General features: G+C 37.5%; 1 protein-coding gene across 10 annotated transcripts in view; it reads right to left on the bottom strand.

Moving 5' to 3' along the window:
* Nucleotides 1–17,215, bottom strand: part of C1H1orf112 (chromosome 1 C1orf112 homolog) — a 59,678-nt gene that overhangs the window by 25,197 nt on the left and 17,266 nt on the right. For 8 of the 10 annotated variants that reach the window (XR_002730635.1, XR_004228936.1, XM_023207128.2 and 5 more), the window contains 4 exons: nt 7,338–7,418; nt 5,721–5,785; nt 2,088–2,236; nt 1,444–1,573 (listed from right to left, as the gene is read on the bottom strand). Coding sequence is in view for 7 of the 10 variants with exons in the window: in XM_023207128.2 (XP_023062896.1) it covers nt 1,444–1,573; nt 2,088–2,236; nt 5,721–5,785; nt 7,338–7,418 (425 nt within the window). In the remaining 3 variants the exon portion in view is untranslated. Of the gene's footprint in view, nt 1–1,443; nt 1,574–2,087; nt 2,237–5,720; nt 5,786–7,337; nt 7,419–12,904; nt 13,091–17,215 lie in introns of those variants that run through there. The other 2 variants (XM_026448436.2, XR_002730636.1) reach the window with 2 other exon arrangements.

Raw genomic sequence — 17,215 nt, 5'->3', positions numbered from 1 at the left:
TATATATATATATAAGGTATATCCCGGCAAATTTTACCTTTAATCATCTTCCTTGCCAACACCATAGTCCACGCTGTAGTTTCTTTCTTCCTGGATTACTCTGTGCTCTAATTTTTCACCTCTTCCTTTATCCCATTCTGTGTACCATGATGAGGTTAGTCTCCCTAAACCTGGCTCTGAGCTTCTATTCTGCTCAAAAACTGAAGCATAATGTTAGAACTTCTCAGCTTTGGAATAAAAGCCTGTCCCATACTGTTGCCATCTTCTACTTTTCCTCCTCATTCTTGTATTCATTTTCAACAAATATTCCTGGCTTCTGTCACACTCCTTATTTATGTCTTCCTTTTACTCGTGCTTTTGTCTTCTTTATGTACTTACAATCTGACAGTTTTGTTTTGTTTTGTTTGGAGCAGGGTCTTGCTCTGTCACCCAGGCTGGAGTGCACTGGCACGACCATGGCTCACTGCAGCTTCAACCTCCTGGGCTCTAAGTAACTGGGACCAATGGTGTGTGCCAGCTGTCCTGGCTAATTTTTAAATTTTTTCTAGGGATGAGGTCTCACTATGTTGCCCAGGCTGGTCTTCCAACTCCTGGGCTCAAGTGATCTTCCTGCCTCGGCCTCCCAAAATGCTGGGATTACAGGCGTGAGCCACTACACCCTGCCCATAACTTGACTATTTTTAATTTGTTGTTTAAATCCTCTAAGTTTCTTCAACCATTTTAATCTTAAAATGACTCCTCCTTTTCTGCTACTTATTTTGTTTTCCATATAATATCTAATTTAGCTATTTAAGTTTCAAGTTCCTTGAGGAACTCTGACTTTGTGTAACTCAGTACTAAGATAAACAGTTGGTAAATGATGCAAAAAATGTCCACAAAAATTCTCCTTTAAGGAATTTCTTTGACAGTGAATTTCTCTGACAGGACATAAATGTTATGTACACAGAATGGGATAAAGGAAGAAGTGAAAAATTAGAGCACAGAGTAATCTGGGAAGAAAGAAACTAGAGCGTGGACTATGGTGTTGGCAAGGAAGATGATTAAAGGTAAAATTTGCCGGGATATACCTTATATATATATATATATATGTATACCTACAGTCTAGTGTTCTATTTATCAGAGCTCATTTTTACATGCTTCTACTTACAGCTACTCTATTACAATCAATGTTTATAATGCTGCCCATTAAGCAATACTAAACAAAATTAAAACATTAAAATATTTTTAGCATCTAATATAGGTTTATATATTTTATATTTATCTACTGTTATGTAGTAGCAATATATATGTGTGTGTAGCACACACATATGAGGTCTACACAATAACTATTAACATAAATATCTGATTAAAAAAAACAAAACAAAACTTAATTTCAAGACCATTCCAAACAACAGGGCATTCTCAACCATTGATAATGTGACTGGATAAAAACATGTTTGCTACCTGGTTGTAGTTTCTGAGGCCTGGCTGTCTGTGCACCACAGGGTTTGCACTTCCTTAGGCTGAGATGGCAGCTTATCCATGACAACAACCAGAAGAAGACATTGTGGAAACTGTAGTTCACATGGCAGGTCTTACATGTAATAAAAACACATTAATTCAGCAGAAACTTGATTAATACGTAAAGGAATTTTTTTTTTTTTTTTTTTCAGACAGAGTCTTACTCTGTCACCCAGCCTGGAGTGCAGTGGTGCAATCTCAGCTCACTGCAACCTCCACCTTCTGGGTTTAAGAGATTCTCCTGCCTCAGCCTCCCAAGTAGCTGGGACTATAGGTACATGCCACCACACCCAGCTAATTTTTGTACTTTTAGTAGAGATGGGGTTTCACCATATTGGTCAGGCTGGTCTTGAACTCCTGACCTCAGGTGATCTCCCCGCCTCGGTCTCCCAAAGTGCTGGGATTACAGGCATGATTCACTGTGCCCAGCCAGGTATAATTTTTAAATAAGAAATATGTTTCAAGAAAAGAAACTAAAAGAAACTTAATAAAAATTTCTTAATTGTAAAAAAGAATGGTTAGGGGAAATCACTGTCTCTAACATGTCATAATAGATGATCTACCATTAAATCTGTTTTGAAGCTTACCTAATTTACTATCCAAAACCACCTGCACAAAAGGTTGAAATGTGAGCAGCTGACTGATAAGTGGATCCAGTGTCACTAGGAAAGCACCTTCTATTTCCTCTTGGTGTGCTTTAGAAATCCTGGTAGCATAAAGGCTTGGAGGAAACTTGCTGGAAAGGGAGAGAAAAAAACTCATTAATAGCTATCTTACAATTTTAGGTAGAGTAAGTACTATAAACTGATGTTCTAGTAGTAAAAATACATTAAAAACTAAATTTTTAAAAGTAAGTGGGCATTTTATAAAACAAAATTCCAAGTACTGAATTGATACCAGAATTGGATCAAGATCTCTAAACTAAACATAGCTATAATTCTATAAAATGAGAAGCTCATAATCTTAGAGAAATCTTTGTTGCTTTGAGGCACTGATACCATTTTGACAATGATATCCTTAAAAATACTATAAAAATCTATCTTAAATCAAAAGTGAAAATACATATTGAAAAGATTATTTCTGATAAATTCTAGCTTATTTCTATTAAAAGTTGTTTTTAGGTGGAGTGTGGTGGCTCACGCCTGTCAAATCCCAGCACTTTGGGAGGCTGAGGTGTGTGGATTGCCTGAGGTTAGGAGTTCAAGACCAGCCTCGCCAACATGGTGAAACCCCGTCTCTACTAAAAAATACAAAAATTAGCTGGGTGTGGTGGTGCATGCCTGTAATCCCAGCTACTCGGGAGGCTGAGGCACGAGAATCGCTTAAAACTGGAAGGCGGAGATTGCCGTGAGCCAAGACCGTGCCATTGCACTCCAGCCTGGGAAGGAGAGTGAACTCTGTCTCAAAAAAAAAAAACCAACCAACCAAACAAACAAAATGCCGGGCATGGTGACTCACACCTGTAATCCCAGCACTTTGGGAGGCCAAGGCCACGCCACTGCACTCCAGCCTGGGCAACAAGAGTGAAACTCTGTCTCAAAAAAGAAAAAAAAAAGTTGTTTTTAAATAGGCAGAACTCTGAATTTACTATGAATTAATACTCAGTTTCTCAGAAGCAAGAGCTTTACAAGAAATAAACCATATACTAACACTGAAGAAGAATGGAAAGACTATTTCATGAAAATGTCTCAGTAACTGGGTTTTAAACTAAAGTTCAATCAAAACTTATGTGAACTAAGATATGTATTCTATATTTTTTGCCACATTAATTGTATACTTGACAATACATAAGAAAACTCTGTCTAGCAGAGGATAACAGCATTTTAAAGTATGCACTTAAGATAAACACTTGAGGTTTTTGTAGAGTGATGGAAAAAGCACCAATCTGTCAATTAGTTACATGACTTTGGTTCATTCATTTGCCCTTCCTGAGACTCAGTTTTGTCATTTGTGACATTGATTCTGAGTTATTGTGAGGATTAATTATAAGTAAATAAAAGACATATACAAATAAAACATAGTAATGAAATTCCAGACTTGAATTACATCTACTGAGCATCATTGCAAGAATTTATTTTTTCAATCAAATATTTTTAAATTAATTTGATAAATGTTTACTAAGTGCCTATGTATACATGCCATGCACTGTTCCACGAGTGGGTGATACAGTAATAAAGAGAACATACAAAGTCACTGTCTTTATAGAGTTTACAATTCTAATGAAAGGGGACAGTTAACAGACAAGTGTACGAGTAAATACATAATATAGCAGAGGTTAATTCAGTGCTGCAGAGAAAAAAAATAAAACAAGGAAAGAAAGACAAGAAGTTCTATTGATGAAAGTCATCTGAGGGTTGAGCAAAGAAGTCACATCATTTGATTTGTGTTTTTTATCACTCATTTTGGCTACTGTGTGAAGAACAAACTAGCGTGAGGCAAAGATACAAACTTTTTTGCAAAATCCAGGCAAGAAAATAATAGTGGGTCAGATCAGATGGTAGCAGTTCAGGTGATGAGAAGTGCATGTACATGCACGTGCATGCATGCGTGTGTACACTGAAGGTAACACTGACAGAATATGCTAAAGGGGCAAGGTTTTTTGGCCTGATCAATTTGAAGAATGAAGTTGCCACTTAAACTGAAATAAAGAGGTTACAAAAGGAGCAGATTTTATTGGGTATGAGGATGACATGGGTGGAAATCAAGAGTTCAGTTTGGGACAATTTAGTATAGATGTATAGATATAACTAACACCAATTTAGTTAGATATTGGTGGTTAGACATTAAAAGAGATATAAATTTAAAGTCTTGAGACTAAATGATAATAGACAAATAACAGGCCTGAGGAGTAAGTGCTGGGACACACTTAACTCAGAAGAGAAACCTGCTAGGGAGGCTGAGAAGGAGCAGATGGTAAGACTGGAACCAAGGGAACTAAGAGTGAGACATGTCCTAGAAACCAAAAGAACAAAGTGTTCATAAAAGAGGATCTAGTGCTACTGACAGGTTACAGAAGGACTATAATTGACTAGTGGATGCAGTAATGTGGTGGTCACTCATGACCTTAACAAGAACTATTTTGATGAAGTGTTGGTGCAGAAAGCCTGACTGGACTAGATTCAAGAAAAGAGTTGAGACAGGGGTACAGACAACTCTTTCTAGAAATTTTGCTGTAAAGAAAGACAGAGAAACGAGAGGGTATTTGTAGGAGGATGTAGAGTCAAGAGATTTTGTTTTGTATTGTTAAGATGGGAAAAATAACAGCATATTTGTATACTCATGAGAGTGACCCAGTATGGAGGAAAGGCTGATGATGCAAGAGGGAAAGGGAATAATTGCTGGTGCGAGGTCACTGAGCCTGTGAGAGAGGATGAAATCCAATGCCCAATGAAGAGGCTAGTCTTAGGGGCACATTTCACTTATGGTAGTGAGGGAATGAATATATAGGTCTAGATACACATAGAATAGTAGATGTGTTACAGGAAACATACAGCAGCTCTCTTTTAATTGCTTCCATTTTTCCTCAGTGACACAGGAAGTGAGGTAGGTCATTGACAATGAGGAATTGGGAAGATGTTGGAGATACAGGAAGTTTGAGGAAGGAAAGGTGTGAAAAAGCTCTCTGGGACGCTAAATGAATTATGAAGCTGCAACAGGACTGATGGATAAATGAACTTATTTTGTGTCAAATTTAGGCCTCTTTGGAGGTAACCATCAATTTTAGAAGTCGCTTAGCCCCCATCTAAATTTTGATACCTTTCTGTAATTCACTTTCTTTTCTGACATGGTTTCAGAAAAAAGACCGTCCTGTAAAGTGAATTACAGAAAGGTATCAAAATTTAAATTTAAATGGGGGCTGACTGAAACTTCATAGAAACAAAATAAAAATAAAGATTAAAAAATGCCAATATAAAATATGAAGGCATATATAAGGTATACGTATATTTGTGTATATATATATTTATATTTGCCATTGGATTTTATCACCCTACTAATTATCACTCCTGTATAAGGTACTAGTAAAATACAAAGATAAGCATAACTCATGTGGAATGTATCTTTCAAAAGCCTCTATCTCCAATTATTTCAAGCTAGCAGATAAAAATTACTAAAACATTAAGAAAAATTTTTCTGTTTTATTGTAAAATGGTAGGTACTTAAGCACTGCATGGCACAGATGGCATTGTTATATCTTAATAATCATATGGCATTCTTCTTACCTGTGTATCTGAAGATACAGCTGGTGCAAAGTACAGCAAGAATCAGAGAGGAAAGGAAGAAATTCCTAAAATAAAACAACTCTATTCATTCTTTGCATAAAATGTGTCTTTTTAGTACATATAATCTCACAAAGGAATGCAAAATAAAATAAAATCCTGAATGTGCCCCCTTTTAAAAAAAATTATTTTTCTTTCTTTTCTTTTTTCTTTCTTTTTTTTTTTTTGAGACGTAGTTTCACTCCTGTTGCCCAGGCTGCAGTACAATGGTGTGATCTCAGCTCACTGCAACCTCTGCCTCCCGGATTCAAGCAATTCTCATGCCTCAGCCTCCCAGGTAGCTGGGATTACAGGCGTGCATCACGATACCCGGCTAATTTTGTATTTTTAGTAGAGGAAGGGTTTCACCATGTTGTCCAGGCTGGTCTTGAACTCCTGACCTCAGGTCATCCACCCGCCTTGGCCTCCCAAAGTGCTGGGATTACAGGCATGAGCCACCACACTTTAAAAACTGTGTCATAATTTTTAAAGAGGCCTGCATATTTGAGAGTTATCAGAATAGTAGTGGTAACTGTGAAACAGAAAAGTTGTAGACCAGGCACGGTGGCTCACACCTGTAATGCCGGCATTTTGGGAGACCAAGGTGGGCAGATCACCTGAGGTCAGGAGTTCGAGACCAGCCTGACCAATATGGTGAAACCCCATCTCTACCAAAAACACAAAAACTAACCAGGTGTGATGGCAGGCGCCTGTAGTCTCAGCTCCTCGGGAGGCTGAGGCACGAGAATCACTTGAACCTGGGAGGCGGAGGTTGCAGTGAGCCGAGATCATGCCATCACACTCCAGGCCTAGGCAACAGAGTGAGACTGTCTCAAAAAAATAAATAAACAGAAAAGTTGTCAAGGCAGATTATTTGCAAAGATGAGCAGAGAATGCTTACAGCAGTCAGTGAACAAAACATTATTAGTAAAAGATGTTAGTGGTTTTTAAAAAAACTACTGTCCGTGTTCAATTTGTTTTGACCTTTTCTTCTGTTTTGAGGAAAGATAAGGGTTTCCAATTACGATTTATTATAGTCAGAATTCCATGGCTGGTACCCTGGCTACTGATACACTGCCATCCAAATTGGTCTTTCTGGGCAGCTGCCATTTAAGAGTAGTTGGTTGCTTCTTACACTGGGTTCCCTGCAGCTTGCAGGGTTTGTATTCCAGTGGCAAAGACACATTGTGGGAAATGCACCGATGGCATTTGATGGGTAGTAACCCATCTGATATTTGCTTGGTGTGTAGGGAGGCAAAGTTTTCCCTAACTATGCTGCTTGTCTTTTTGAAAAAATCAATTCCATCAGGGGAATCTTTAAAAATTTTCAAATGATCATCAGCTTTTTCCTATATCTTATAATACAATAAAAACTATTTCTTTTACTTTCTAAGACATAGTCTAACCATAAAAAAGAAATCACATCTGTACTTAAATCCCAGCCTTACTGGTTTCTAGATATGTGACTTGATCAAGTTATATGCTATCTGAGCTTGAGCTTTCTATTCTGTGGAATGGGGATAATAATTCGTTTTATGAGAGGACTACAATTAAATAAAGTAACATATAATAAACACTTACCTTAGCATAGTGCAAAAGGGAGTTGGCAAAAAAACGACACAATTTGAGTGTTTTCTGAAATAATCTGTAGTCAGCATTATCCTGAACCAAAAAGGGAAATAAGCATAATAAATAAGAATATAAAATTAGCTAAACTTACAAATGAGACAATATTTTCTAAAAAACAAAACCTCTTAAACATGGTATAAAAATTTTCCAAGAAAATATAACTCTTCTTTGAATTATTAGGTGCAATGCAAATAACAAATGACAATAGTATTAAATTCTACATTACTGAAAAGAAATCTTAACCTATGATAGCAAAAGACGTGATCCTTCTTGGTTGATCTGAAAGTGAAAGAAATTTAAATACCTTATTCTTTGTTACATGGGGTAAGTTTAACGGATGATCAAAAGAAAAAGGTCTTACAAATCAAAGAAAGAATGATACATAAAAGAAAACAGGTAAAGATATAAAAACATATTTCACAAAAAAGACAAAACAAACTGCCAGTAAATTCATACTGAAAAATATCCAAATTACAACCTAATTATATATATTTGGGGAAGGGGAAAGTTTGAGGGTTATTTGATTAGCAAAGATTAAAAAGACTGATAATATCCCTGCACTAATAAGGAAGTAAGGTAACAAGCACTTTCTTTTACCACTGATGGGAGCATAAAATAATACATTATTATAAAAAGCTGAAGTGTTAAAACATCTTAATTGAGTAGCAATTCAATTTCTGGGAACATAGTCTATAGAAATACTAGCATAGGTATGCAATATGAAGTTTTTGGCTGCTTGGCCTATGGAGTAGCCATTCTTTATTCCTTTACTTTCTTCACAAACCTGCTTTCATCTTAACTCTATGGATTCACCTTGAATTCTTGCTTGCACAACAAGTTCCACACCTCTTTTGGCATCTGGATCAGGACCCCTTTCCAGTAATAACTTCCTGGCAAACCCCGTAGGGACAATACTGAGGAGACGTCCAGTGCCAAAAAGTAGACTGCAGCACCAATTGGCCAACTTTCGTTAAGTGGTGGGTTACCCAGGTGACGAAGAGGACTGGGTTAGAGCCCTACCTTACAGGAGTTGAGAGTCTCTCCTAAGACAGGGTGGGTTTAAACACCGCTCTAAATAAAAGGAAAGGATGCTTGACTGAACTTTGCTTTGCGGCCCAACTTAGGAAAATTAGACTTCTTCCTAAGATTTAGGGCGTTAGAGATCCCCCTCAGTAAAGTCCCTCTGGGCTAAGAACGGGTTTGGCACTACGGGATGCTAACTGCTATTCTCTTTGGATTACTCAGCCTTGCACTCTTACTGACGGCTATGGGTGACAGGATTAGGCATGTACAGAATCATGGGACATGGGGAGCTTTTACCGTCCCCAAAAGGGGAAACTTGAGCTGATGGGACTGCTGAAAGAGGTCCCTTCACTACAGACAAGTGCTGCCTGAACTTGACTCAGTGTCACTGCAATGGAGAGGTCTTTCTCAGGCCTCCCTGAGCTCCTCACCTTCCCAACCCTGCCACAGGCAATGCTTTTTCCCTCTCTCCTTTCCCTTTCTTATCTTTTCTGTTACTCAGATCAACTGTCCATTCTTTCATCTTGCCCAGAGACAACATGTTGAAAAATATCCTGAGGAGCTTGACCTTGTAACCACATGGCAGTACTTGCTCTGTCTCTACCATCCCAAGAACAGGAATTTAGGGGTTGTTATAATTAGCTCTAAAAATTATCTTGAGCCTTTGCAAGCTCAAAATTGGCTGCTCTGGGCTCCTTCTTGAAAGAGCAATGGAAATTGCCTAGTGCTGGAGCTCAGCAGCTAAGGCTTTGCCATTTTACAATGGCTGGTGGCCCAGGTTCAATCTGGCAAAGGCAATGAGTACTTTCTGGTTGATATCTGTGTGACCTTTACCATTTGTTGATTCTCTTCCCCTCCATGAACTGTCTTAAATTTTTCTTTCTCTGAGCACCTGGAAGGTTACCCGCTTCAAAAGCCAGAAATATTGGCACTTTGGCATGGCTAAAGACGGGTAATAGCGGATTTAAAAGGACGTTTTAAAAAGTGCTGTGGTTAAGTCAGCTTAATTGAAAGCAGATAATCAAGCTTTAACAGCCTGGGACTCCATCGGAAAACAGAGGGGGCACCACAGATCCCTTTTAAGTGAAAACCTCTATTTTCCTCATGGAACCCCAAAATTTTAAATGGATAGATCCCTCTCAAAATCTAAGGCTGTGTTCTGTTTTGCATTGCATTATCTGATGATTTTCACTTTGGGGGTATCAGAAATTACTTCACAGAGCTTTGGTATATAACTAGGTAGGAAATATACTTTTGGGTATAACTAATGGCACAAGGGGGATACTCAGATCTTTGCACATTTGGATCAGAAGCATGCTCTTGGCCACCTAGAAGGTATGCGGATGTCCCCCATCGTCCCCTCAACCCCCACTGAGATACAACTCCCATGAGTGATGGGCTGATCACAGAATGGACTGATTGGCTTTGGGTTACTTTGCAATGAAATGCATGGTAAAATCATTGGACTGCCTTGTCCATAGTGTTTCTCTTTTGGGAATCCAGGATCCAGTATACAAATGGGACACTTAATTTTTGGGGATCTGTTTTGCATTCCAACTGTGCCTGCTTATTAGGCTGTAGACACTGCATGCTTTCCTGGCCCTGTTCCTCCAAGGGCTCTACCCTAAACCCAGTAATCCAATTAAGAAACTGGCAAATGAGCCAAGTGTGGTGGCTCACACCTGTAATCCCAGCATTTTGGGAGGCTGAGGCAGGCAGATCACTTGGGGTCAGGAGTTCAAGACCAGCCTGGCCAACATGGCGAAACCCCGTCTCTACTAAAAACACAAAAAATTAGCCAGGCGTGTTGGCTCATGCTTGTAATCCCAGCTACTTGGGAGGCTGAGGCAAGAAAATCACTTGAACCCAGGAAGTGGAGGTTTCAGTGAGCTAAGATCATGCCATTGTACTCCAGCATGGGCAACAGAGCAAGACTCTGTCTCTAAATAAATAAATAAAACTGGCAAATGAAAAATCTTATAACTACTGCATCTCTTCTTATGCGTATTTATATGTATTATGTGTGAAATATAAAAGAGCTTTGATAACTGGCTTAAAAATAATGAACACTTAAATATTTTGTCAGAAAAGTAAAAAGTGGAATGCCTTTTAATTCATGTGACTTAAGTAATTTATGGGAAATACAGTTTTAGAGATTATTGGTAAAATCAAAATATCTTCAAAATAAAGACATGTGGTTTAAATTAGGCAGGTTAGATACTAGGTTTGCTAAATGCTTTAAGGTCATAAACTGCTTCTTTGACTTTTGAAAACTGTTTAACTTACTTACTTTGGAGCAGATTCTAGGTAAGGCCTGGGGACATGTGGTGTTAGCCATGCCCCCTAGCTATGCTAGAAAGAGTCAGACCTTATCTGCACTTCTGTTCTGTGTCCTAGGCTCCATACCTAGTACATAATTAGAATTCCTTACTTATCAAGGTTTTCCACCATAAGTAAAAGTTGCTAAGAGTTAACATTGTAATATGTAATTGAAGACTACTGAAGAAACAGTTTTACATTACAGGTATGTAAGGAAAGTGAAATGTGTTGTTGGTAAAAAATTGTAAGAAAGCATGAGAATGTGTATTTTTGACCTAGATTAAAGGGGGATAGGATTGTTTTAAGTTAAATAGGATAACACTGAAGGTCTGAGCAAGTTGTACATTTGTAAAAAATTAATCTTGTAAAAAAAAAATCTGTGTGAACATATTGGCTAAAGTTAAAGGGATATTATTCAGTTTTTCCATAAATTGAACACTGCAAAAAATCACAACAGGGTTTCCTGAGAGCAATAATCTACTCTTTAACAAAAATTGTAAAGAGTTGTAAACAGTTTATGAGAATCATACCTTATGGTTATACTGATTACAATTAGATTTTATACTGATTAAATTTTATACTGATTAAAATTAGATTTGTCTATACAGTTTTATTAATAATTGGGGTTAACAATAGGACACTACTGCAAAGGTGAAACTTGGCTTTTTTGGTATAAAAATCATACAGGAAGCACTGTCAAATATAAAATGATGCTTGGCTTTCTTTGGGCTGTATTTGTATAAATGTTACTGGCATGTGTTCGAAAATTATGGGAAACAACTATAATTCTGATATAACTTAGTGTTGTTATAATTGTTATATAAAATTGTTATGTGCCACAGAAGTAACCAAAATCCCCAGTCAATTATGGCTTTAACAGAGGCTGCCATAAGGCATTTTGTCATCCAGAGACAATTGTCTGATTTTAATCAAAAGGTAATTTTTAATCAGCTATAGGACTTTGACAGGTGCTTTTCAATGTAGGTTTCCAATAACTTTGGCAATTGTGACATTAAAATAGAGGAAAGAAATTTTCAGGACTCTCATGAAGAGCTGGAGTGTTCGTGGATATCAAATAGGGCAAGCGTTAACTACACGGACTGAACTAACAGAAGACTGAAGTAATTTTTTTAATTTTTTGTTTAAAATGTTGCTTATCCTTTGTTTTATTTTTCAGAGTCAAGAAAACTTTTCTTTTGAGCTGCTCTGAGCTTTTCTTTGAGCTGTTTAACAATTGAGTAAAGTATATCACTGTGAATAAAATTTGGAGCCTATTTGTTTCCGATTTCTCCAGAATTTGGAACCTATTTGTGAATATTCTCAACTTATGGCAATATAGTTATTTGCATAAGTGCAATACAAATGTTTTCTTTTGCAACAGGACACAACTGGATAAACTGGTTATTTTACCAAGGCTTTGGCTGGAATAGTGTGCTTTCCTTTAAGGAATCAAACTTGACTTATAAAGCCAGTAAAGGCCCTTGGGAAAACTTGCCTCATACCTTGTTTACGCCAGGGTTCCTGACCTGTGGTAAGTAAAGAATGTCACTTTCTGACAGGCCCAGGAGCCCCAAGTTATCTTGGGACCTCAAGAGGAGAGGAATTTATCCAATTCATATTTTAAAATCTTATCTGAGTTTCCTTATAAAACAGAGTTCCATCAAAGCCAGTTTTTAAAAGCCCATGTGAAAAATCATTATTCTTGCTGTACTTTATACAGATAATCAGACCAAGTATAAAAAAGCAAATCAGTCTTATGGTTTGTGTTTAGTAAAAATGGGAGACTAGAGAGAGAAAAAAAAATTATGTTTCAAAAACTACGGTACACTTGTTATTAGGTGTTTTTGAGTGTTTTTCTCATCAGTTGTTTTTGAGTTTTTCTCCTGCAATTTAGACTAACTCTGCTTATTTCTGTGAACCAACCAGTGATCTCTGGCTGCTGCTCAGAAGAAACAAGAGGGATAGTAATTGTGAAAATCTGGATCAGTATTCTAATTCTGGGCCGATTGGAATCAGCTTGGTTTCCAACAGTTGCCCAGTTCATGGAAAGTCTTCTTATTTAGTACTTGGGATAATTTTACTTATTTTGCTTTATGGTTGTGGAATATACTGCTGTTGCACTCTGTGTAGGAATACGAGGTAAGCTTACTGAATGTTTTATTAAATTGAACACTTACTAATCTTCCAGATATCACCTTTTTTCGGAACTGAGAGTTACGAATGGCCCTCATGATACTGACACTTTCTGACTGATCTCCTCTCTACCTGGAATATAAGAGACCCCAATAGTTAGGCAGGAATATCATCATCCCTATTCAGCCCGAAGAAGTTATAGAAGATATCTATCTGTCCCTCTACAACCCTTAGGATTAAGGGTTCCCTTATAAAAAGGAGGGGGCAAATATGTCAGAGGTGTTTTAACCAGAGGACTACATCTTGAAAAGGTGCTGAGTAAAATGAGGCCAAGACCTGCTGGACTGCATTTCTAGGAGGTTAGGCATCCTAAGTCACAGGATGAGATGGGAGGTCAACACAAGACACAGGTCACAAAGCACCTGCTGATAAAACAGCATGCTGTAGAGAAGCCGGCCAAAACCCACCAAATCCAACATGTTAACAAAAGTGACTTCTGGTTGTCCTCACTGCTCATTATACACTAATTATAATGCATTAGCATGATAAAAGATACTCCCATCAGTTCCATCACAGTTTACAAATACCCTGGCAACAACCAGAAGTAACCCTATATGATCTACAAAGGGTTTCTAGAAACCCTTAGTTCTGGGAATTGCCCACCCCTTTCCCAGAAAGGGAATAATCTACTCCTTGTTTAGCATATAAATCAGGAAATGGCCATAAAAGTGGCCAACCAGGAGACTTTGGGGTTGCTCCATTTAACTTTCTTTTTTTTCTTTTTGAGACGGAGTCTTGCTCTGTCACCCAGGCTGGAGTGCAGTGGCGTGATCTCGGCTCACTGCAACCTCCACCTCCTGGGTTCAAGCGATTCTCCTGTCTCAGCCTCCTGAGTAGCTGGGATTACAGGCGCCCGCCACCGTGCCCAGCTAATTTTTGTATTTTTAGTAGAGATGGGGTTTCACCATGTTGGCCAGGCTGGTCTCGAACTCCTGACCTTTTGATCCATCTACCTCAGCCTCCCAAAGTGCTGGGAATACAGGCGTGAGCCACCGTGCCTGGCCTTATTCCTTTACTTTCTTAAGAAACTTGCTTTCACTTTACAAAAAAAAAAAAAACCTTTTTTTATATAGTGAAAACGGAAATGAACCAAGTATGCAACATGTGGGGAACACCTAAATACAGCTGACCTCTGAACAACATGGGGTCTAGGGGTGCCAACCCCCATGTGGTCTAAAATCCAAGTATAACTTTTGAGTCTCCAAAAACACTAATAGCCTACCACTGACCATAAGTCTTACCAATAAAAACAGCTGATTAATATATTTTGTATGTTATATGTATTAACACTGCCTATTTACAAAATGAATCATCTGTCTGAAATGGCAGGTAACTGCAGTTGCAGACCTCAATTTACAATACGTATTAAGGAATTCTTGGGAGCACTTCCAGCATCACTAGTGGCTCTTCTTATGGGTTTACCATATTGCATTAAAGACGATGAAAAAATATGGAGGCACCTCAAGAGCTATACTTTTTACTGAGAAACGCAATTTACTTACTGGAGAGACAAACTGCTCATGTGGGGAGGTTAGGATCACATGGCCTTGCAAAACTTGAGTTCACAGTAACAGCAACAGGAAGTGGCTATGAAATTATTGTATTATATTGAATATATATATTGAAAATAATGGCAAAAACTGCAATTACTTTTGCACAACTACAATATGTACCACAGTTAATTTTATGTAATTATGATTTAATACTGCATCTTCACATTTGTTTACATTTCTCTCAACTGCATGGTACCATGTATGGTCTCTGTGTGCTAAGTTTTGATAAATTTTAACCTTTGATAATAGATTTGTGTTATTTTATTGTAATAAATGACAATTTTTTAAAATCTGCATAAGTTGACCTGTGCAGTTTGGACCCGAATTGTTCAAGGGTCAACTACAAATGTATAGTATAATCATAAACTGTAATACCATAGAGCTATTAAAAAGAATCAGGTACATATACCTTCATGGACAAAGAAAGCCCTAAGGATAAACTGTTAAGCAAAAACCCAAGTTGTAAACAATTTGTATAATGTAAAAATTAGTAACACAAGTTGAGTCATTCTTGTCATACCCAACTAAAACAGAGTCAACAGGCCTGGGGGAAAAGCACTTGGGGCACAAAATATTTCTCCCAAAATGTAATTCTCTGTAAGCCTGGCTGCTGAAACTGCCTGCTGTAACTGGAAACCAGTTTATCTAAGGGTTACTGAAAGAACCTGGTGCAACTCTTAAGACCAGTTACCCGTTGCCCTCACTCACCAATCAGAGCTTGACAGCTCCCCAAATCTAGTGCCAATGGACTTTCTTGAAGAGCCGTATGTAATATTTCTCCTTTTTTATAAGACCACTAACCTTCTCTTTTTTCTGTGGACACACCAAACAATTGGTCTGCATGAATGCTACAAATTGCAATTACTTCCTCCCAAATAAAACGTTTTGTTTTCAGAGATTTGTCTATTGACTCTAATGATAACATAATCCTATCACTATTTTTAAATGTGTTCAATGTTAATGTTTTCTCCTACACCCAAAATAAATTAAAAACAACTTTCCTGTAATTCTTTCTAGTAGAAGAAAATAGGATTTCACTTTCCATGTTAGATACTTGTGTAATATGTGTGTTTTCTGATTACGTATTACATTTGTAAATTGATAAAACAGTGGGTAGTGCCAACAGTATGCAGGAGAAGGCTACAGATTCATCTGCCTGGATTTAAGTCCTGGTCCTACTACAACTACTATATGATCTGGGGAAAGTTACTAAACCTTTCTGTGGCCCAGTTTTCTCATCTACAATGAGGCTAATACAAGATTATTGTGAGATTTAAACAGTGTCTGACATTTAAGCAACTTAGCTCAATAAATATTGGTTGTTCCGTCACCCAAGTTTATAATACACATTATAATCCAAACAGCTTTAAATAGTGCCATAAAATTAAGTCAAACAAATTACTGTCTTTAATTTGTGAATTATTTCATATGAAAATAACATATCGTAACTTATATGTTAATTGGCTACGTTTGATTTCTTTTCCAATATAGCAAAATCTTAACCCAGTCAAAACAGAGTTGGATGGTTCACTAATGGAACATGATCCCTCATTCTGACCTTTATTAAAAATATTTGAAAATAGTCAATTTTCCTCAGCAGAAATAGGGTAAGATGAAAATTCATCCTCCTTTGAATTTTTTTTTTTTTTTTTTTTTTTTTTTTTTTTGAGATGAACTCTCACTCTGTTGCCCAGGCTGGAGTGCAGTGGCACAATCTCGACTTACTTCAGCCTCCATCTCCTGGGTTCGAGTGATCCTCCTGCCTCAGTCTCCCAAGTAGCTGGGATGACAGGTGTGCACCATCACTCCTAGCTAATTTTTGTATTTTTAGTAGAGACGGGGTTTCACCATGTTGGCCAGCCTGGTCTTGAACTCCTAGCTTAAGCGATCTGCTCACCTCAGCCTCCCAAAGTGCTGGGATTACAGCCATGAGCCACCACACCCAGCCTTTTCAATTGTTTTGAACATGAACTCTCTAATACAGTGCTATGCAAATTTAAAAGCACAAAGTTTAAAGATTAATCTACACTGACCTTATAATACATTTTATTCAGCATAGACGTCATACCACCATAAGAAACCTTTCCTGACTTCATCACTGGACACCTATCTTGTACTCCCATAAGCCAGCCAATACCCAGGCCTCCAAAGATCCTACCATTCTATAATAATTACCTACTTATTTGTGTTTCAAGCTAGACTCTAAGTTGTTGAGGGTACCTACAACATTTCCTGGCACAGAATAAGCACTCTTGTTAAATGACTGAATGAGTGATGACACACAACTTATTTGTTTGCTTACTTTAAATTTTTTCTCTCATTCAAGAGGAAATTACACAAGATTTGTTCGAAGCCTGTAGGTTTACTTCATCACTAAATAGCATACTACTAAATAAATCTAGAGTTTTATTTTTACATTTTCAAAAAGCAAGTAAATAACACAAATAAATTAACAGTCCCATCTTTGATTTACTCAACTGCTTAAAACAAAGTTTGCATCTCAATGCCAACAAAGAAGGTGTGGGTAATATAAGCAAGGAAGACCATTTTCCAATGCTTTAAAATATGAGCACCTTCCTTTCCTTTCCTTTCCTTTTCCCTTTCCCTTTCTTTCTTTCTTTCTTTCTCTTTCTTTCTTTCTTTCTTTCTTTCTTTCTTTCTTTCTTTCTTTCTTTCTTTCTTTCTTTCTTTCTTTCTTTCTTTCTTTCTTTCTTTTCTCTCTCTCTCTCTCTCTCTCTCTCT

Source organism: Piliocolobus tephrosceles, chromosome 1, assembly GCF_002776525.5.
Source record: "Piliocolobus tephrosceles isolate RC106 chromosome 1, ASM277652v3, whole genome shotgun sequence".
Taxonomy (NCBI): Eukaryota; Metazoa; Chordata; class Mammalia; order Primates; family Cercopithecidae; genus Piliocolobus; species Piliocolobus tephrosceles.
The sequence above is the reverse complement of the archived record's forward strand: the minus strand, read 5'-3'. Positions and strand labels throughout refer to the sequence as shown.